Here is a 22,595-nt window from a genome sequence, read left to right on the forward strand (position 1 = left end):
GCGTTGTTATATGAGATCGGGGCCTTGCGTCTCGCCGCACTAAGGATCGTGTCTCTATCCCTGCTGCTCAACAGTCGGGCCAGGAGGGGTCTGGGCTGCGCTCCCGGAGAAGGAGGTCTGGCCGGCACCCGGTGGGCTCTTTCTATGGCGAAGGCCGCGATTTTCCAGATCATCAGCCCTCTGTGCCCAGTTGTTTGCCGCGCTTTCCAAAGAGGATAGTATGCCCGGCGTCGCTCTTGCGTCGTCCTCCAGCGTGAGATCCGCTGCTCCGTCTCCTTTACCCGCTCTCTTAGATTTTGCAAATCCAGCCTGAGGAGACCCACATCGATCTTAAGCTCCTCAATTTTGCCCGTCAGCGACACTTTTGAATCCTGGATCGCTGCAAGTAATTGCGTAGTGACTTGCTGCAAGGTCAGCTCCTGCGATCCCTTGGATCCGGCCTCCATGTCCTCCTCCTCCTCCGCCTCACTGGCTTCCCGCTCTGCCTGTTTACCGGTGCCATCTTGCTGGGAGTCTCGGGCAAATTTCTTCAGCTTCTCAGCCGCCGCAGCACTGCGACCTCTACTCATATTACCGGTCAGAATGATCACCACACCACAGGTAATCCGGAGGTGTATTTAGGCACCAATTTCAGCAGGATTAATAGGATATATCAGCGTTGGACTGCGGAGCTGCTCTCAAATGCGACTGCTCATGCTGCCTGCTGGCCACGCCCCCTGATTTATCCATTATTAAAGGGGTGGTTCACTACTCAGCATTAGTGGCCATATCATTGTAAAACTCATAGGGAAGGATTTTGTCAAATACCTTGTATAGCACATTCTGCCTCTGAGCGGCGCTATTGTGGTCCGCTGATCCCCATCATGTGACCCCCGGGCTCCGTGACCTCTGGGATCCGGTGATGTCACACGTCAGCTTCCAGTTGACCTAACATCACCGAGGCCGGCCCCAGTCTCAGTAAATGACTGGACTGTGGGCAGCATTTTACCGCTCATCAGAGCCCAGCATTGCTCCTGCATGCGGCGCTCTGCAGCACAGGAGCGAGCGAGAAAGATGCTGGGCTTGGACGAGCGGTGAAGCTCCGCCCGCAGTCCAGTCACTCAGGGAAACTGGGGCCGGCCTCGGTGATGTTGGGTCAACTGGAAGTTGACATGACATCACCGGATCTCAGAGGTCACAAAGCCCGGGGTCACGTGATAGGGATGAGCGGACCACAATAGTGCCGCTCAGAGGTAGAATGTGCTACACAGGGTATTTAACAAGAGCCTTCCCTATGAGTTTTACAGCGATGTGGCCACTAATGCTGAGTAGTCAACCACCCCTTTAAGATATAAGTAGTAATGGTCATATCCTAACATTTTATGGAGATGGGGGAGAATGAAGGCGCTACTAGGACACAGACATTCTGCTGCAAGAAATACTGAAGAGTTACAGAGGTTTATGAGCACCAGCTGTCACCTATCTCAGTAACAGGAAAATCTGAATTCACTCAACTATTTTACTCATAGAATGAAGATTTCGAAAATGAAAAATCAGCACGGGAAGAGAAATGAGTGTGTATATATTAATCTATATTATGAAGTTTCTTATTTTCACAATTTATGGACAAAAATTGAAAACGGTTATTCTGTAAGTAGCGATATAAGAGAAAGGTCAGGCACAACAGTTCTAACATATTGTTCTGCTATATTACATGGCATAGCTAGCTCCATTTTTAGGACCCAAAACAAATTGGTGAAAGAAAATGAACCTGTAGTACATGAAAATACTTGTGACATATATTTGACTCAGTGAACCCTTTAGTAATTTAACAGTAGAGCTTTAAAAGAAATCTGTCATAAGGATCAACACTCCTAAGCCATTTATATAGGCATGCAGGTCACATACAGTACAGAACTGAACTTTCTCTCATTACAAACACATTTGCAGCAGCAGTTGTCTTCTCATAGGGCTGTCATCTCTGCTGTACTACCCACCCCACACTGGCTGCCTGTGAGATGAAAGATGAAGCACTATGTGAGGTCAATTGCAGTTGCAAATGTGTTTGTTATGAGACAGAGTTAATTTCTCCTGTGTTAGTTCAGATCTCACTGCAGAGCTTTGTGCGATTATGAGAGCAAAGTATCAGTCATTACATGTCTCACACTGGTAACACCCTCTTTCATATAAAATAACCTCTGGAAGCAAATTCTCAAGGAGCTCTGTGTCCTCCCATAGATCTTAAAAGCTTATGCACATAGAAGAAAAAAATGGATCGCAGATATTAAGGTATCATTTTATTCAGCTTTCTATGAACTGCAAGGACAAGTTTGGTATCGCCGTAGTCATACTGATGTTGAGAATCCTATTGCTAGGTCACATTTACCATAAAATGTACACCATAAAACAATTAGGAAAAAATTATATTGTGAGGGTTTTTTTTTCATAATTTCATGGCACTTAGATATTTTTCCCATTTTCCAGTTCACTATGTGTTAAAATTAATGGTGTCATTCAAAAGTACAACTTGCACTACAGTAAACAAACAGTCTTTCTCAGGGTGAGTTGAAAGCTATTCTATTCTCTAATAATACCATTCTTATTTTGCATTTACTGTAGGGTTAGCTTCTGGAGTAGGGGTAATGTATTAGAAGCATGTAGGCCGTAATTATAGCCTTACAGACAGTGCTGCTGATTACTCAAAAATGTCATTTATTCTCTAATAATAACGCTCTTAGCTGCATTTAGTGTAGGGCAAGCTGGTGGAGGAGGAGTAGTGTATTAGAGGCCTGCAGGTATGGATTATAGCCTTACAGACTGTGCTGATGATACTTAAAAAAAAAAAAAATTAATTTATTCTATAATAATACCCCTCTAAGTGCATTTAGGGCGCGCTGTTGGAAATGTGTTAGTGTATTAGAGGCATGTAGGCAGGGATTCTAGCCTTAAATAACTTGCTGCCATTACATAAAAAAAAAAAAAAATCTATTCTATTCGCGAATACCACTCATAGTTGCATTTAGTGCAGGGCAAGCTGCTGGAGAAGGGATAGTGTTTAAGAGGCCACTAAGCAGGGATTCTAGCGTTACAAGCCAAGCTGCTGCAACCTAAAACCAAAAGACCTTTTCAGATCTAGATCTATTCTATTTCTTATTAATACTGCTATTAGTGGGAGGAGGGATAGTTTGGATTAGAGGCATATAGTCAGGGTATATTGCTAAACGGTCCTTCTATAGGTATACTGCTGCTGCAACCTAACTGCATTGGTTAGGGCATGGGTGATATTATGAGAGAAGTGCAGGCGTAAGGCGGGAACAGTACACTGGGAAAAATATGTGCAGCTTGGGAATGAGTACCGTAGGATGGCAATCAGGTTGCGGAAAGTCAACAAGTCTAAATGGCAATATTTCTAAGGCAAGCAGTCAAGATATGGAAACACTAAATACCCTGTGTACTTATTCCATCTCCACAAACTCCACATGCAAAGCTTCCGCTTTAGTTTTGAGCAGGAAGAGTTTGAGTACACACAGAAGTGGGATGGTGACGCGGCTTATGGCATCATAGCTGCTCATCATCTTGGTTGATTCCTCAAGGTTTTGTCAGTTGAGTGAGGGCTGACTGCTGGCCCTCTAACAATGATTGAGGGCTGGCCCTCTAAAAATTATGAACAAGTGCAGCAAGATGACTCTGTAGATATGGTGGAGAAGGAGGAGGATAAGAAAAATAAAAAAACATGAACTTTATACCTTTATTGAATTAGGAATGGGTGCATGGGAATACACTAGAAAAAAAAACCCCAAAAACATTTGAATTGGCGTTATGTTCTGCTGCTGTCATCCGCTGGGGTTGAGAAGTCGGTGCCAATGCAGGCCATGTTCATTTTGAGAAGTCAGCCTGTCAGCATTTTCATTTGACAGATGGATAAGTCTATTAGCTACTATGCCCCCGTGGCACTAAAAACTCACGGAATGAACTTAAGCAGGGAGATTTGACTCAACTTTGTGTAAAAAAAAAAATAAAAATAAAGATGCATTCATAAAATGGGGAAAGGCCTAAATGCACCTCTTGTGTGAATAAATGGACAAAAAGACTTGTGTTCTTTCCTCCAGAATGGGTTAGAGCAGTTCCCCCACATGGTTCATGAATCTTCATTGGCAAAGGTCTCCAAGAAGATAAAAAAAAGTTTGGAAAACTTTGCTTTAACCCCTTTACCCCGGGTGACGTTCTGTTTTTTTTTTTCTTTCTTTTTTTTGTTTCCCTTCTTCCGAGAGCCGTAACTTTTTTATTTTTCCGTCAAACTTGCCATATAAGGGCTTATTGTTTGAGGGTCAAGCTGTACTTTTAAATTAAACTATAAGTTTTACCATATAGTGTACTGGAAAACGGCAAAAAAATTCCAAGTGCGGAAAAATGGCAAAAAAGTGCGATCACACAATAGTTTTTGGGATTCACAGTGTTCACTATATGGGAAAACGTATGTGTCGCTGTGATGCCTCAGCTTGGCGCAAGTTCGTAGACACCAAACATGTGTAGGTTTACTTTTATATAAGGGATTAAAAAAATTCACAAGTTTGTCCAAAAAAGTGGCGCACTTTTTGCGCCATTTTCCCAAACCCGTAGCACTTTTTTTCGGGATCTATTGCTCAGTGACACCTTATTTTTTGTGTCTCGAGCTGACGTTTTAAACGGTACCATTTTTGCGCAGATGCTATGTTTTGATCGCCTGTGATTGCATTTTGCGCAAAATTTGTGGCGACCAAAAAACGTAATTTTGGCATTCTGAATTTTTTTTTGCAACTACGCAGTTTACCGATCAGATTGATTTTATATTTTGATAGATCAGGCATTTCTGAACATGGCGATACCAAATGTGTTTATATTTTTTAACCCTTTAATTTTCAATGGGCCGAACGGGGGGGTGTGATTTGAACTTTTAGGTTTTATTTTAATTTTTTAAAACTTTTTTTTTACATTTTTCTAGTACCTCTAGGGGGCTATCAGTTGTCTACTTGCTCTTACATTTCTCCAGATCATAGCTACACAGCTGAGATCTGGAGAAAAGTGGCTTTACTCTCACACACGGCAGTCTGCTGGCAGTCAGAGAAAGTGATTCACAATAACTACAGGAGTCATCACATGACCCTGTGCTACCATGTCAACCACTGAAAGGCACATGATCACATCACGTGACTTCCGATGGCGCTGGGTAAGTTAATGCTTACGCGGCGTGCTGTTACATCTCACTGTCAGATTTTGACAGCAAGATGTAAGGGGTTAATAGGCACGGGTGGCGCGTGATTCCACTCGCGCCTGGCAGGCACACATGTCAGCTGTTGAAATCAGCTGAGATGTGCGCGGATCACCATGGACTCACCACGGCAGGCAGCGGGGATTAACCTTACATGATCCATGACGCACATGTACATGTACTTGAAGTCTCGGGCTGCTTGATGCCCTGAGCCACCACTGAAGTAACAGCCAATCTCTTTAGCTGCAGTAAAATTGCAGTCGGATGTCTGAAGGTCCTTGTTGTGCCAATTGTACATGGACTAGGGGCCTCCAGGACTCCTTGTTGTTGGCCAAAGAAGTCCCACTCCTTCTAAATGTAAATGTTTTCTTAGGCCCTACTCTACATGTGTTCCATGGTGTATTGGAGTACCTCCTTATAATTATTTGCAGCTTTGCTCATAGTGCATACGCTTTACCTGTGTAGGAGTCCCACTCCTTCTAAATGGGGAGAAAATGTTTTCCGAGGCTAGCCTCTACGTGTATTCCAGGGTGTATTGCAATCCGTCCTTTTAACTTTTGATAAGGCCTTGTACTTTGTACATAGGCTTCACTAGTCTAGGAGTCTGTACAAATGAGAAAAAAAATGCGAAATCTAATGCACGATTTATTTTTTTTCATGGATAAAAATGGAAAAATGCTGAATTTTTGCAGATGGAGCAATGACAATGCTTTCAGCATTTTTTCAAGATTGAAAGAGTACAAAAACACTGCATTTGAAATAGCTAAGGCAGTGTGCATACAGTGCGTTTTTATTGCATTTTTGATGCATTTTTGGTATAGTTTTCTCCTTATGCCAGAAAAATCAATGAGAAACCTGAAGTGCAGTGCACAAGTTGAGTTTGCTTTCCTTGAAGATTTAATGCAGAATATAAACTGCAGCATGTCAATTATTTCAGTATTTTTGCTTGCATTCTTCACCATTGTAAGCAATGAGAAATAACGAATGCAAACAATCCATGCATAAAAAAAAAAAACAAAATATAAAAAAGGGGGAAAAAAAAGCATCAAAAACGAGACAAAAATGCACGTTTTTGAGCTGCGTTTTTCTGCCAAGACATGCAGAATTAATGCAGAAATGTCTGCAAATATAAACTCAAAGTGCGCATATAGCTTAGAGTGGAGGGGACAATTTTTTTTTTCCCTAAAGCCAGCTTTACACCTTACAATTAGGTGTGCGATCTCGTATACGATGTGACACGCCCAGGTCGCATATGCGATTTAATGAGATCGCACGTAGGTCGTTTATTTGCTGTCACACGTGCGTTAGTAGTCTTTTTGTACTTGATCAATATTGTGTGCGATCTTTTAGATCATGTGTTTTCTGACGTATGCATTGTGCACCCCTTTTTTTTTTTTAAATTAAATTACAACCATCAATTGACACAATTACGTTATTTTGTTTTATAAAATACACCAGAACTATGTGCGTTGCATTCAAGACTATTAAAGGCTTGTAATGCATGTTTAATCTGGCAACCCACGATAAAAATATCGCACGTGCGATAAAATTGCAAATATTTTTTTTTTCCCCCTTTGTCATTCTTGTTTTTGTAACTTGCTAGGTAATGGCTTGATTTTAATAATGTTTATGAATCATGGCAGTGTTTCAAGGCATTGCAGGATGCCATTTAAAGAGCGATTAAGCCGTAACGCAAGTGCGATTATTTAAATGTATGGGGATGGGCGTAAAAACTTGACGTTCAACAACACACCCGCACAGCTTCTGACGTATAAAAGTTGGATTTGCAAAACCGTATGATGGTTGTCACACGTTTCAATTGACTAGTTTCGTACAACCAAACGTTCAATATATGAGGAATGAACGACCAACCAAACGTTCAATATATGAGGAATAAACGACGTGTATGCGATCACCGTATTTGCGTTCAATCTTGATTGCACGTAGGTGTCACAAGCAAATACGTCACGAACGATGCCGGATGTGCGTCACTTACAACTTGACCCCGACGACGGATTGAAAGATCTATTGAAGCGTGTAAAGCAGGCTTTACATACAAGTCATTATTCAGGACAGAAAGTTTCTTTGCATTTTTTCCAGTGAAATTCACTTTAGCTTCAATTTTGTGTGTTTTATTCTTAGTCCGTAAAAGTGATACGTAATACTTTGATAACATCGTTTTCCGCAGCGACATGGGAGTCAGATGTGTCCAGGTGTCTTCCCCTGTACCATATTGGCTATGTGCGCACACTGAGCTTATGGTTGCAGAAATTAAAGCATCTCTTGGCAGAAAAAAACGTGCGTTATTACCTCAATTTGAATTCGTTTTTTTTGGTATGCGTTTTCTATCAATTCTGGGGTGTAAAAACTTAGCAAAAATGCTGAAAGCATTGACATGCTGCAGATTTATTTCTGCACCAAATCTGCAAAGGAAAAAAGCAACATGTGCACAAAATTCCAGGATTTTCATTGATTTAGTGGGAATAACGATTTGCATGTAATTTTATGAAAAAACTGCACTAAAAAAGCGTTAAAAACGCACTGCGTGCACACAGCCTTAAATTTGATCAGTAACGGTTGTCATGAAAGGAAAAATCAAAATGCCAGAATTATGTTTCTTTGGTCGCCTCAACATTGAAATAAAAATGCAACAAGAGATGATCTTGCATAGTTTTTAAAGTTGAAGGGAGACTCTAAGGGCGGCTTTGCACGTTGCAACATCGCACGTGCGATGTCGGTGGGGTCAAATCGAAAGTGACGCACATCCAGCGTCACTTTCGACATCGTTGTGTGTAAATTGTAGATGATACGATTAACGAGCGCAAAAGCGTCGTTATCGTATCATCGGTGCAGGCTCCGGCATTTTCATAATTACGCTGCCGCGACAGGTACGATGCTGTTCCTCGTTCCTGCGGCAGCACACATCGCTGTGTGTTACGCCGCAGGAGCGAGGAACATCACCTTACCTGCCGCCGGCGGCTCTACGGAAGGAAGGAGGTGGGCGGGATGTTTACATCCTGCTCATCTCCGCCCCTCCGCCCGCCTGCCGTGTGACGTCGCTATGACGCCACACAAACCGCCCCCTTTGGAAGGAGGCGGGTCGCCGGCCAGAGCGGCGGTCGCAGGGCAGGTGAGTGCATGTGAAGCTGGTATAGCGATAATTTTCGCTACGCCAGCTATCACAAGATATCGTACCTGCAACGGGGGCGGGGACTATCGCGTGCGACATCGCAGCATCGGCTTGCGATGTCACAACGTGCAAAGCCCGCCTAAGTCCATCTAGTTCAACCCGTAGCCTAACATGTTGATCCAGAGGAAGGCAAAAAAAAACCAATGTGTCAACCAAGCTCCAATGGGGAAAAAAATTCCTTCCTGACTCCACATACGGCAATCAGACTAGTTCCATGGATCAACACCCTGTCATAAAATCTAATATACATAACTGGTAATATTAAATTTTTCAAGAAAGGCGTCCAGGCTCTGCTTAAATGTTAGTAGTGAATCACTCATTACAACATCATGCGGCAGAGAGTTCCATAGTCTCACTGCTCGTACAGTAAAGAATCCTCGTCTGTGATTATGATTAAACCTTCTTTCCTAAAGACGTAGCGGATGCCCCCGTGTTCCAGTCGCAGGCCTAGGTGTAAAGAGATCTTTGGAAAGGTCTCTGTACTGTTCCGTCATATGTTTATACATTGTGATTAGATCCCCCCTAAGCCTTTGTTTTTCCAAACTAAATAACCCCAAGTTTAATAACCTGTCTTGGTACTGCAGCCCACCCATTCCAATAAACCAGGGATTGGAGAAGCAGGAAGCTGATTTGCATATTTCCAGTGCATTCTAGGAAGAGGAGAAGAGTCGCCTTAAGCTGATCGATTGCTGGGACTTGCCGGGTCTCGCTGTTTGAGGACATCGCAAAACCGCGCGCTACCCGCATCTACCCAAAGAAGGGAATTTTGTTTACTTACCGTAAATTCCTTTTCTTCTAGCTCCAATTGGGAGACCCAGACAATTGGGTGTATAGCTATTGCCTCTGGAGGCCACACAAAGTATTACACTTAAAAGTGTAAGGCCCCTCCCCTTCTGGCTATACACCCCCAGTGGGATCACTGGCTCACCAGTTTTAGTGCCAAAGCAAGAAGGAGGAAAGCCAATAACTGGTTTAAAGACCAATTCAATCCGAGGAAACATCGGAGAACTGAACCATACCACATGAACAACATGTGTACCCGAAAAAACAGAAAAACCCCGAGAAAACAGGGCGGGTGCTGGGTCTCCCAATTGGAGCTAGAAGAAAAGGAATTTACGGTAAGTAAACAAAATTCCCTTCTTCTTTGTCGCTCCATTGGGAGACCCAGACAATTGGGATGTCCAAAAGCAATCCCTGGGTGGGTAAAAGAATACCTCATGATAGGGCCGTCAAACGGCCCTCTCCTACAGGTGGCCAACCGCCGCCTGAATGACTTATCTACCTAGGCTGGCGTCTGCCGAAGCGTAGGTATGCATCTGATAATGCTTGGTAAAAGTAAGTAGACTCGACCAGGTGGGTGCCTGACACACCTGCTGAGCCGTAGCCTGGTGCCGTAATGCCCAGGATGCACCCACGGCTCTGGTAGAATGGGCCTTCGGCCTTGAGAGAACCAGAAGCCCAGTAGAACTGTAGGTTTCAAGAATTGGTTCCTCGAGCCCCCGAGCAAGGGTGGATCTGGAAGCTTGCGACTGTTTACGCCGACCAGCGACAAGGACAAAGAGTGCATCCGGGTGGCGCAGGAGCGCCATGCGGGAAGTAGAACCTGAGTGCTCTCACCAGAACCAACAGATGCAAATCTTTCTGAAATTGATGGACTGGACGAGGACACAAAGAAGGTGAGGTGATATCCTGATTGATATGAAAATGGGATACCACCTTAGGGAGAAATTCCGGAACCGGACGCAGAACTACCCTGTCCTGGTGAAGGACCAGGAAGGGAGTTTGTATGAGAGCGTTGCTAGCTCGGAAACTCTCCTAAGAGACGAGACCGTTACTAGAAGGCCACTTCCCGTGAAAAACGGGAAGGGAGACATCCTTCAAAGGCTCGAAAGGCGGCATCTGGAGAGCAATTAGAACCTTGTTCATATCTCAGAGCTCTAACGGCCGCTTGTACGGAGTGCTGAGAAGACAAACTCCCCGTAGGAACGTGCGTACCTGAGGAAGTCGTCGTTTCTGAAAAAATACAGATAGCGCTGAGACTTGTCCCTAAAGGGAACTGAGCGACAACCCATTTTCCTACCTAGATTGCAGGAAGGAAGGAAACATAGACGATGCAACCGGCCAGGGAGAAACACCCTGCGCCGAGCACCGAGATAAGAACATCTTCCACGTCCTGTGGTCAATCTTGGCGGACGTTGGTATGCTAGCCTGTCTCATGGTGGCAACCACGTCCTGAGGTAATCCTGACGACACTAGGTTCCAGGACTCAATGCCACACCATCCGGTTGAGGGCCGTAGAATTCAAATGGAAGAATGGCCCTTGAGACAGCCAGTCTGATTGGTCTGGTAGTGCCCCCGGTTAGCCTACCGTGAGGCACCACAGAACCGAGTACCACAACATCCTCGGCCAATTTGTAGCGACGAGGATGGCGCGGCCGCCGTCGGTCTTGATCTAGCGCAGTACTCTGGGCAACAATGCCAGAGGTGGCACCTAAGGTAGCTGGAACTGCGACCAATGCTGAACTAAGGCGTTTGCCGCCAGAGCTCGATGATTGTGAAACCGTGCCATGAAGCTAGCACATTGTTGTTGTGCCGTGACGCCATTAGATCGACGTCCGGCCTCTGTCAGCGGCGCCAGATCTCCTGAAACCCGTCCGGGTGAGGAGACCATACTCTTTCGGCCACACCTCAGCGACTTAGGAAGTCAGCTTCCTAGTTTCCACACTTGGGATGTGAATTGTGGATATGGTGGATGCCGTGTCTTCCACCCACATCAGAACCTGCCGGACTTCCTGGAAGGCTTGCCGGTTGCGCGTTCTTCCTTGGTGGTTGATGTATGCCACCGCTGTGGAGCTGTCCGACTGAAGTCGGATATGCTTGCTTTCCAATCGCTGTTGGAAGGATTGTAGGGCAAGATACACTGCTCTGTGTTCAAGAACATTGATCTGAAGAGTGGACTCTTGCTGAGTCCACGTACCCTGAGCGCTGTAGTGGAGAAAAACTGCTCCCCACCCTGATAGACTCGCGTCTGTCGTAACTATCGCCCAGGACGGGGATAGGAAGGACCTTCTTTTTGACCAAGAGGTGAGAAGAAGCCACCACCGTAGAGATTCCTTGGCCGCCTGAGAAAGAACGACGACTCTGTTGAGGGACGTCGACTCCTCGTCCCATTGGCGGAGAATGTCCCATTGTAGTGGACGCAGTAAAACTGCGCGAAAGGAACTGCCTCCATTGCTACCATCTTACGTAGGAAGTGCATGAGGCGTCTCAATGTGTGCGACTGGTTCTTAAAGAAGAGCTTGCAGCCCGTAGTGAATGCTGTTTGTCTAGCGGCAGCTTCACTATCGCTGAGCGAGTAAGAAACTCTATGCCTAGATATGTTATCGATAGGGTCGGGGTCGGATCTGACTTTAAAAAGTTGATGATCCACCCAAAACTCTAGAGAGTCTCCAGCGCAACGTTCGGGCAGTGTTGGCATGTTTCCTAAGAGAGTGCCTTGACAAGTAGATCGTCTAAATACGGGACCACAGAGTGACCCTGAGAGTGCAGGACTGTGACTACTGCTGCCCTGACCTTGGCGAAGACCAGTTGGACTGTCGCTAGCCGGAAGGTAGAGCTACGAACAGAGGGTGTTCGTCTCCTATAACGAAGCGTAGAAACGCTAGTGCTCTGGATCAATCGGCACGTGTGGATAAGCATCCTTGATGCCTAATGATGCTAGGAAATATCCTTGGGACCTTGAGGCGATGACATGGCGGAGGGATTCCATCCGGAACCGCCTGGTGTCCACGAGCTTGCTGAGCATTTTTAGATCCAGAACGGGACGGAACGGCCCGTTGTTATAGGTACCGCAAAGAATTTGGGGTAAAAACCGTGACCTTGTTCCTGAAGAGGAACGGGGGTCATCACTCTTTCTGCCTATAGAGTGCACCCTGTTTGCCGAAGAGCAGCGGCCCGGCCGGGAGGTGGAGAAATTCTGAAGAATCGAGTTGGAGGACGAGAAGCGAGCTCTATCCTGTACCCGTGAGACAGAATGTCTCACACTCAATGGTCATTGACCTATGGCAGCTAAATATCGCCAAGGCGGGAGAGCCTGCTACCGACCGAGGCCGCAAGTCATGAGGAAGCCGCCTTGGAAGCGGGTTTTCAGACTGTCGCTTTTTTGGGCGAGACTGAGCCCGCTAAGAATCTTAGCTCCTCTGATCCTTTTGAGTCCACATTGGACGAGGAAAAATGGGACCTGCCCGAGCCTCGAAAAGGCCGAAAACCCCGACTGCCTCTTGCTCTGTTGGGGTTTGTTGTGTCCGGGCTGAGGAAAGGATGAATCCTTACCCCTGGACTGTTTGATGGTTACATCCAACGCTCACCAAACAGTCGGTCAGCAGAAAAAGGCAACTGGTTAGGCAACCTTTTTTGGAAGCAGAATCTGCCTTCCATTCACTTAACGAGCAGACCAGGCTCTGCTTAAAAACACGGAGTAGCGGAGGCTACCGCCGCACGGTTCGCAGAGTCCAGGACAACCTGAATCGCGTAAGAAACAAATGCAGACATTTGAGAGGTTAAGGATGCCACCTGCGGCACAGATGTACGTGTAACCGCGTCAATCTGTGAAGACAAGCTGAAATAGCTTGGAGTGCCCCAAGGGAGAGAATGCCGGAGCCAACGGTGCGCCGACAGCCTCATAGATGGCTTTCGACCAGAGATCCATCTGTCTGTCCGTGGCATCTTTGAGTTTGCAGTTCCATCTCCCACTGCAACTATGGATCTAGCTACAAGCCTGGAGATTGGAGGATGCCGCTCGGGACATTGGGTCCAGTCGTTGACCAAGTCAGGGGACAGGGATAACGTGTATCCTAAGCCGTTTGGAGAAGCGCATATCTGGATAAGCGTGGTGTTCCTGGACTGCCTCTCTGAAGGCAGAGTGGTCCAGAAAAATACGTGAAGCTGACTCCTCCACTGGAGGAGCTGTGAGAAATAACCCACATTCTATAGATGGACGCTATAAGATTATTTACTATGGCGTCACAATCAGGTGTATCCAGATTGAGAGCGGTCTCAGGATCAGAATCCTGAGCCGCTACTTCCGCCTCATTACACAGAGAGTCCTTCTGTTAGGACCCTGATGAAACCGAGGCCGCTCATAGCGAGCCCACTTAGGCTGTCTGGGACTGACGTCCGTGCAGAGCCGTGACTCTGGGATGCGTGTGACATTCCCGGAGCTGTTAGTTATTCACACTGAGGGGGGCCATGGATCAATGATTCAACAGTGCCCATATTGTGAGAGACATGTCCGGACTGCTAGGCTTCTAGTATCATAGCCATAGTCTCAGAAAAACTGTCAGTAAATACTGCAGACACCGTCCTCATCCCCTGGCCATTAGTGCATACAATGGGAGTCTATGTACCTGCCGGCCGTATAGCCGTACATGCTGTACCAGCTGTATAGAAAAACATGTGGTTCTGCACCTTTGTTTTACACAGAGAATATGCTGATAACTCCTCCGCATAATCCAGGAGGGTATATACAACGTGCGACCAAACAGTGCAATGTATATAGTACAAGCATATCTATAAGTGCACTTCTGCACTAGTGGGGTTAGCACCACAGGTGCTGCTTAACGCCTGTTACAGCGATTGTGTGACTATCAGAATGCCAGGGTCTTCCACACTTGTCTCTGTATCGTACAGAAACTGACACTAATGGCTGCCGGTGTCCTTGTAGAGAAGGAAGCCGTGGGCGTGCCTGAGAAAGTGCGGGAATCCGGATTCACAGTGCACACAGTGAGAGGGGTGGAGTATGCAAAACATACTCCAGCTCTCAGCTCTGCTCTATGCAGCGTCACGCCCCTACCCTGACTGTCAGGGCTGTGGGCGGTAACGAAGGGAGACTAGGCCCAGAAGCCGGGGACTCGAGTTAACAGCGCGGCCGCCGTAAAAGCGCGGGCCGCGCTGAAGTCCCCGGCGCACCACAAGTGCCAGCCGCGCCGCAGTTCCAGCGGCCGGCGCGACCGATTCATAGAAGTGGCCAGCGTCCCGCCCCTCTCCTGACTGGCAGGTCTGGGGGCGGGAACGAACGGAAGCAGGCCGCAAAAGCCGGGGACTCTAGTTATCAGCGCGGCCGCCGTAAAAGCGCGGGCCGCGCTGAAGTCCCCGGCGCACCACAAGTGCCAGCCGCGCCGCTGCCAGCGGCCGGCGCGACCGATTCCTGGAAGTGGCCAGCGTCCCGCCCCTCTCCTGACTGGCAGGTCTGGGGGCGGGAACGAACGGAAGCAGGCCGCAAAAGCCGGGGACTCTAGTTATCAGCGCGGCCGCCGTAAAAGCGCAGGCCGCGCTGAAGTCCCCGGCGCACTACAAGTGCCAGCCGCGCCGCAGTCCCAGCGGCCGGCGCGACCAATTCCCATAAGTGAGCCTGCTTCAGCAAAGCTGAATGAGGCCATGGCACAGGCGCCGCAGCGCTGATGTCCCCCGGCGCACTACAACACCCAGCATGCTGCGGTGTGAGCGCCAAATGCACGGGGACACAGAGTACCTTGAGGAAGCAGGGCCATGTCCCTGATGTACTCCGCTCCATCCAGCATCTTCTCCAGGGGCTGTAGATGGAGCACGGTCTCAGTGCCTGGAGACCGGTAAATCCCACTTCACCCAGAGCCCTGTAAAAAGGGATGGGGAAGGAATCAGCATGTGGGCTCCTGCCGCCGTACCCGCAATGGGTACCTCAACCTTACAAACACCTCCGACATACAGTGGGGTGAGAAGGGAGCATGCTGGGGACACTATATGTGTCCTCTTTTCTTCCATCCGACATAGTCAGCAGCTGCTGCTGACTAAAAAGTGGAGCTATGCGTGGATGTGTTGCCTCCTTCGCACAAAGCACAAAACTGGTGAGCCAGTGATCCCACTGGGGGTGTATAGCCAGAAGGGGAGGGGCCTTACACTTTTAAGTGTAATACTTTGTGTGGCCTCCAGAGGCAATAGCTATACACCCAATTGTCTGGGTCTCCCAATGGAGCGACAAAGAAAATGGAATAATTAAAAACAGCATCTTGGGATGCAAAAAATAAGCCGTCACTGAGCCCCAGATTACGAAAAATGAGATCGTTACAAGGCCTGGAAAATGGTGACAAAAGCGCAATTATTTTCTTTGACATATTTCAGAATTTTTTTTCACCACTTAAATAAGAAAAAATAGACATAGAGGTTTGGTATCTACAAACTCGTACTGACCCTGGGGAATCATGTTGCCAGATCAGTTTTACCATATATTGAGAACATGATAAATAAAAAAAACCCAAAAATTGTGGAATTGCACTTTTATTTTGCAATTTCATCGAATTTGGATTTTTTTCCCATTTTCCAGTACAATGGAAATTAGAATTAATGAAGTCATTCAAAAGTGCAACTCTTCCCGCAAAAACCAAGCACTCACATAGATATAGTGATGGAAAATAAAAAAGTTATGTTTTGGAAGAAAGGGAGGTAAAATGAAAATGAAAAATCGCAGGGTGGTGAAAGGGTTAAGAAAGGGTAGAAAAAATGAATACACAAAAATGGAAATTGGTCATGATTGGAAGGGATTAAACACTTTTTTTGTATACACATGCTGGTGCACTTATAACCTTACATGTTAATACTTGCGTACATTGCATCTCTGAAAATTTTAGGCTTTATGGCAAACCATTTTTTTTTTTTAATTGTCACATGTTTTAATGTTACAGGAGCACAAACTTTTTAATATGACAGAGCTTTAGGAGGAATTGTGTTTTTTTGAGGTGAGTTGTAGGTCTTAGTAGAATAATACTTATGGTACATATACCATATTTTTCCTTTTATAAGACACACTGGATTATAAGACGCACCTCAAATTCAGAGCAAAAAAAGGTGAAAAAAAGGGGAGGGGGGTCCATTTTGTAATCCAGTGGTGTCTTACCGGAGGGGGCAATAGCGGTGGTGGAAGACTCACAGGAAGCAGGGGCGGTGGGTGTCCCAGAAACTGTTGGCTGAGCTGGGGTAGCCGCTGCGGGCGGTGAGGGCTTCAAAGAAATGGCGCCCGGAGTCAGCACAGATTGAGCTCTAGGCAAACCAAGATCTCATCTGCACATGCACCACCAACGGGTACCATATTCATGAAGTCCGCTGGAGGGAGATCAATGGGCTGGAGGCGGCGCCGCCTGCGCAGATAAGAGGTTGAGCCGAGAGCTCCATCTGCGCACACGCCAACTCCGGGCTGCATTATTTGATGTCCTCACTACCTAACCAACAGTGCCAGTCCAGCCACCGGAGACCCCTCACAGCAGCCCCAGCCACCGGAGACCCTGCACAGCCGTTGGAGACCCCGCAAAGCCGCTGCAGGCACCACTCAGCTGCCCCAGCACCATCCACTGCAGACCCCGCACCATCCGCTGCAGATTCCGCACCATCCACCGCAGACCACGCACTGCCGCAACAGCATTCCCCCAGCCTCTTGCGACCACTCTCCACCACCCCAGTAAGCTACATTTATATTATAAGAGACACCCCTCACTTTCCTCCCAAATTTTTGGGAGGAAACGTGCTTCTTATAATCCGAAAAATAAGGTAACTTGTTAAACTTTCATTGCCTATTGGGAAACTATAAACAAAACAGAAATTCTTCATTTAAGATGTTTTAAATTTCACGCTATTTACCATGCTGCATTGTGTAAAATGTACTGAAGCTCAGTATAAAGATGGTGATACCAAATTACATAGTTTTATGAATTTGTACAATACATACACACTTGGAAAAAAAATGATTTGTTTTTCTCCGTATTCTGAAATTAGTTTTCTAATTTTCCGTCATCTGAGCTGCATGAGGGCTTATTTTTTGCATTTCATCAGTACTATTTTATGGTAAACACTTTTTTTTCATCAATTTTTATTACACTCTAAAGAGGCTAGATGAACAAAAAAAACAAACAAACCGTTTTATAAATGTAATTATTTTTTAAAAACACCGTTCATCACTACATGCATCTGACAGAGTATCTTTTTTCTGTGGGTCAATACAATTACGACACTTCCAAATTAACATTTTTTTTATGGTTTGCTACTTTTGCACAAAAAATAGCTGATTTAAAAGAATAAATCTTCTTTTGGACAACATATTTGACATTGATAGCTTCCTTCCTTTTCCATAAATTGAGCTGTATGACAGCCTGCTTTTTTGTGGGACGTGTGTTTTTACTGTTATTTTTTAATTTTTCATTTATGTTTTGCTACTTTTGTGCAAGAATAATCACGTTTTTGGGGTTGTTATAATCTGCCGTAGCTTTTTCCTGAATACAGGGCTATTATATTTGCCCTTTTTTTTTTTGCATAAAACTGTATTTTTTATTGGTACTATTTTAGGGTATATCTAACTTTATGATCACTTTTTATTTAATCTTTGTGAGGCGAGATGAACCAAAACAGTATTATTCCAGAAGTTTTTCATATTTTGTTTTTACAGCATTTACTGTGCAGGATAGATATTTCTTGGATCTATAGACTTGTATGGATGATTTTCATCAAAAACAAAATAAAAAACAGACGCATCTTAAGGCCCTGTCACACACAGAGATAAATCTGCGGCAGATCTGTGGTTGCAGTGAAATTGTGGACAATCAGTGCCAGGTTTGTGGCTGTGTACAAATGGAACAATATGTCCATGATTTCACTGCAACCACAGATCTGCCGCAGATTTATCTCTGTGTGTGACAGGGCCTTTAGTGATTTTATAGGAGTCACTACAAACACAATATGTGCTGTTCTTGAGGAGTTTCTTTCCAAATAAATCAGACTTTTGATATTAAAACTGGGATTCATACATATACAATTTACACTTAAAAAGGAACCTGACAGGTCCCCCATGACCCCAGAACCACCTGCAGTTGTATCTTCCTATCTAAATTCCCGTTATTATATTGGACACAAACAAATCTTTAGAAAAAGTATTTCTAAAATCTATTTATAAATTGCAAACGAACCCTTTGACTAGTCAATGGGATATTAGTTTCCTCAGATATGTTGACCCACTTAGCATTTTATCACCGGCGGCGTCATCGCTTGCGCTATACAGATCCCGCGTATATGCACTGCTTTATTCATACACATCCTTGATCCTCTGAAGCTGGGTTTATGCATCCCGGCTTCAGGCTATGTGCGCACTAGAAAAGTGATTTTTCTCAAGAAAATTTCTTGAGAAACTTCTGGGAGTTGAAGATTACCGCACCTGCGGTAAAAAAAACGCACCAAAACCACGGGAAAAACGCATGCATTTTTCCCGCGGTTTTGCCGTGGTTTTTCCACAGGTTGGTCCCTGCGTTTTTTTTATGCTGTAACTGCAATAAATAATATAGATAATCGATAGACAGACAATGGATAGAGGGAAAGATGGATAGATGAATATATAAAGAGATAGATAGATAGATGAGAAAGACCTATATAATGTCCCACCCCCCTGCATTTTCTAAGCTGGCACCCTTTAGTGACTTTCATGTGGCACTAAAGGGTGCCTAGCCTTGTATTTAGCCATAAAATAAATAAATAATAATACAAAAAAAAAAAAACCGACGTGAGGACCCCCCATCTTTTGTAGCCAGCTAGGGTAAAGCAGACCACAGCTGGCAGCTTCACCTTGGCTGGTAATCCAAAACAGAAGGCATCCCACGCTGCTATTTTACATTAAATAAATAATTTAAAACAAAAAAACACGGGGTCCCCCCCAAATTGGCTCACCAGCCAAGGTAAAGCGGACAGCTGTGGTCTGGTATTTTCAGACTAGGGAGGTCCACTGTTATTGGACACTCTGCAGCCTAAAAATAGCAAGCCACAGCCGCTCCAGAAGTGGCGCATCCATTAGACGTGCCAATCCTGGCGCTTCGCCCCAACTCATCCCGTTGCCCTGGTGCGGTGGCAAATGAGGTAATATATGGGGTTGATGCCAGATGTGTAATGTCACCTGGCATCAAGCCCTGGGGTTCGTGATGTCACGCGTCTATCAGATACCCAACATCACCAACCCAGTCAGTAAGAAATAAAAAATAGACAACAAAAAAAGTTTTATTTGAAAAAACACTCCCCAAAACATTCCCTCTTTTACCAATTTATTGAAAAGAACAATCAATTCTACGTACGGCGTAATCCAATAAAGGGGGGGTCCCACGGCGATCCATACCATAGTCACTATCCCAGTCAATGAAGAACAGAATGTTCCCCATTGGCTGGGAGAGCAATGCAGTGACCTGAGCTAACATCAATAGGTCAGCCCAGGTCACTGCAGGGGATGACGAGCGCTGCTGTCAGGAGGATAGATGAGATAATTACCTGCTGTGATTATCTCCTGTACTGCTGACGTCAGCGCTGTCACTGACTTCTATGCCCGCCGCGTTCTCAGCAGTATCGCGAGAGCCCGTGACGTCACCGCTAGTGACAGTCTCGGGCCGCTCACGAGACGGGCATAGACAGCAGTGACCGCGGTGACGTCAGGAGGCAGGAGATCGTCACAGCAGGTAATGATCTCATCTCACCTCCTGACAGCAGCGCTCGGCATCCCCGCGGCTGCACGCACTGCTGTGTGTCAGTGTCTGCCTGCGGGGCAGTGTGACAAGCTGCTAATACTGCCGGCAGACACTGACACTGCTGTGCTGGCAGCGGTGGGGCGGGAGCGGGACACAGACTGCACGGGCACCTGGAGGTCACACGGAAGTGCTTCTGTGCGGCGTCCAGGGAATGTGACGTCTGTGTTTACTCTGCTCTGCTTCCTCTTCTGTCATAATGACATCACATCCTGCAAAACCGCAGGCAGCGATGAGCATTACCGCAGGTAAATCGCGGCTATACCGAGGGTATACCGCACATCATTTGCTACCTGCGGTATACCCCCGGAATTTCGCGATTACATTACAGTGAATGGAGTGAAATACCGGGGGTATACCTCAGGTACCTGCGGAAAAGAAGTGACATGCACATTTTCTCAAGAAATTTTCTCAAGAAAATCTTCAGAAAGAATTTTCTTGAGAAAAAAAAACGCAGTGTGCGCACAGCTATTCTTTTTCCCATAGGTTTTGCTGGGAAATGTCTGCAGGAAGATTACAAACATTTCTCAAGAAATTTTTGCAGCAAAACCGCGGGTAAAACCGTGGGTAAAACGGCCTAGTGCGCACAGGGCCTCAGAGAGGCAGTCTGCATATGACCAGAAGTGAGGAAGATGGGGCAACTAGTCTAGAGACATTAACGCCCCATCGACTAATGAAAGGGCTCATTTGCATATTTTAAACTGACTTTAGAAATAATTTTTCAAAAGATCTGTTTGTGTGTGTTGTAATAAACGGACCATTAGGCATGGAATTTAATAGGAAGATACAACTGCTGGTGGTTCTGAGGCATGGGGACCTGTCAGGTTCACAATAAACACTTTTTTATTTATTTTGTACCAGTCCCACAAGGGGACTTGAGCATTTGATCCTTTGATAATACACTACATTATGTGGTAGGTGCACTACCTAGCCTGTCAGCCAGATAGACCCCGCAGGGAGGGATTAATTACAATTGTAATCAGCATCTGCTCAGCTTTCCCAGCAGTAGGAATAACTTGCCTTGATCTCTCTTGACAAACACTGCAGCTCGGTGGTCAGCTCCACATTCTGATCCTCCAGTTGTTGGCGACGTTGCAGCTTACTAGAAATATTAAGCTTCTCTGCTCTTAGTTCATTGGCCGCACTCTTCAGTTGCTGGACTTGCTCTTGCTGGTCCTGAATTCGCTTACGCAACAGCTCAATTTTACCGGAAACTGGAAATTAAAAAGACAATAGTTTCTGTATGCACACGATTCCCTAAAGTAAGTGTATTGTTTTAAAAGGAGTTATTGTTATCCCCTACTTTACTTTTGCTACCGAATTCACGAATACTAATGAGAGGGAAGCTGGAAAGCTGCAGCAAAAACGCATGTGAAAAAACAAGCCTATTTTATGCAGCGTTTTTACTGCCAAGAGATGCAGAAATTTCTGCTGCCATTACTTAACCTGTGTACATACCTTTAGCCGTTTACTCCACAAATCTGACCGTTATGGAAGAGCGGCAAGAAAGTCATTTTGGAAAGCAAGCCATGAGAAATTATGTTTGTAGTTTGCAAAAAGCCGTATAGTGGAAAAAACTAGCATGTGGAAGAAGAAGGTGCTCTGCTCACATAAAACAAAAGGTCAAAATTTTTGGGCTAAATGCAAAAAACTATGTGGCGAAAAAATAACACTTCACATCACCCTGAGAACACCATCCCCACCATCAATCGTGGTGGTGGCAGCATAATGCTGTGGAGATGCTTTTCTTCAGCAGATACAGGGAAGTTCGTCAGAGTTGATGGTAAGATGGATCGAGCTAAATACCAGAAAATCCTGTTAGAGGCTGTCAAAGATGTGAGACTGGGGCTTAAGGCCCCTTTACACACTGACACTTTCTAGCGATCCCACCAGCGATCCCAACCTGCCCGTGATCGCTACAAAGTCTCTGGTGAGTCGCTGGTGAGCTTTCAAACAGGCAAACCTGGAAAATGACGCAACAGTGATACGGACCTGCAAAACGACCTAGCTAGTCATTGGGGACGTTGTAAAGCAGCTTTTTGAAAGGGAAGTCGCTAACGAAGTCGCTGTAAAGGCCCCTTTACACAGAGACTTTCTAGCCATCATGCTGCACAGCGGGAAACAAAGGACCAAAGAATGGTCCTGAGAAATGTGTAGTGATCAGCAACCTCACAGCAGGGGCCAGGTCGCTGATGCGTGTCACACACTGCAATGTCGCTGGGGAGGTCGCTATTACGTCACAAAACCGGTGACGTTACAGCGATGTCGTTTGCGATGTTGCAGTGTGTAAAGGGGCCTTTAGTTTGCACATTGCAACATGACAATGACCCTAAACATACTGCCAGAGCTATATGGAACAGTTTATATTAAAGCATATTAATGTGTAAAGGCCGCTTTACACACAGCGATATCGCTAACGAGATATCGCTGGGGTCACAAAATTCGTGACGCACATCCGGCCTCGTTAGCGACGTCGTTGCGTGTGACACGAGCGACCGCTAATGATCAGAAATACTCACCTAATCGTTCACACGTCGTTAATTTTCAAAATATCGTTGCTCTTTCAGGACGCAGGTTGTTCATCGTTCCTGAGGCAGCACACAAC

The 22,595-nt window shown here is 45.8% G+C and overlaps 1 protein-coding gene across 1 annotated transcript in view; it reads right to left on the minus strand.

The window, feature by feature from the left end:
• The window catches only part of RAD50 (RAD50 double strand break repair protein), a 330,429-nt gene that overhangs the window by 126,659 nt on the left and 181,175 nt on the right, over positions 1–22,595 (minus strand). Inside the window, exon 17 of the mRNA XM_075344529.1 lies at positions 21,011–21,204. Within this exon, the coding sequence (XP_075200644.1) occupies positions 21,011–21,204 (194 nt within the window). The remainder of the gene's footprint in view (positions 1–21,010; positions 21,205–22,595) is intronic.

Source organism: Anomaloglossus baeobatrachus, chromosome 4, assembly GCF_048569485.1.
Source record: "Anomaloglossus baeobatrachus isolate aAnoBae1 chromosome 4, aAnoBae1.hap1, whole genome shotgun sequence".
In the NCBI taxonomy this organism is placed as follows: Eukaryota; Metazoa; Chordata; class Amphibia; order Anura; family Aromobatidae; genus Anomaloglossus; species Anomaloglossus baeobatrachus.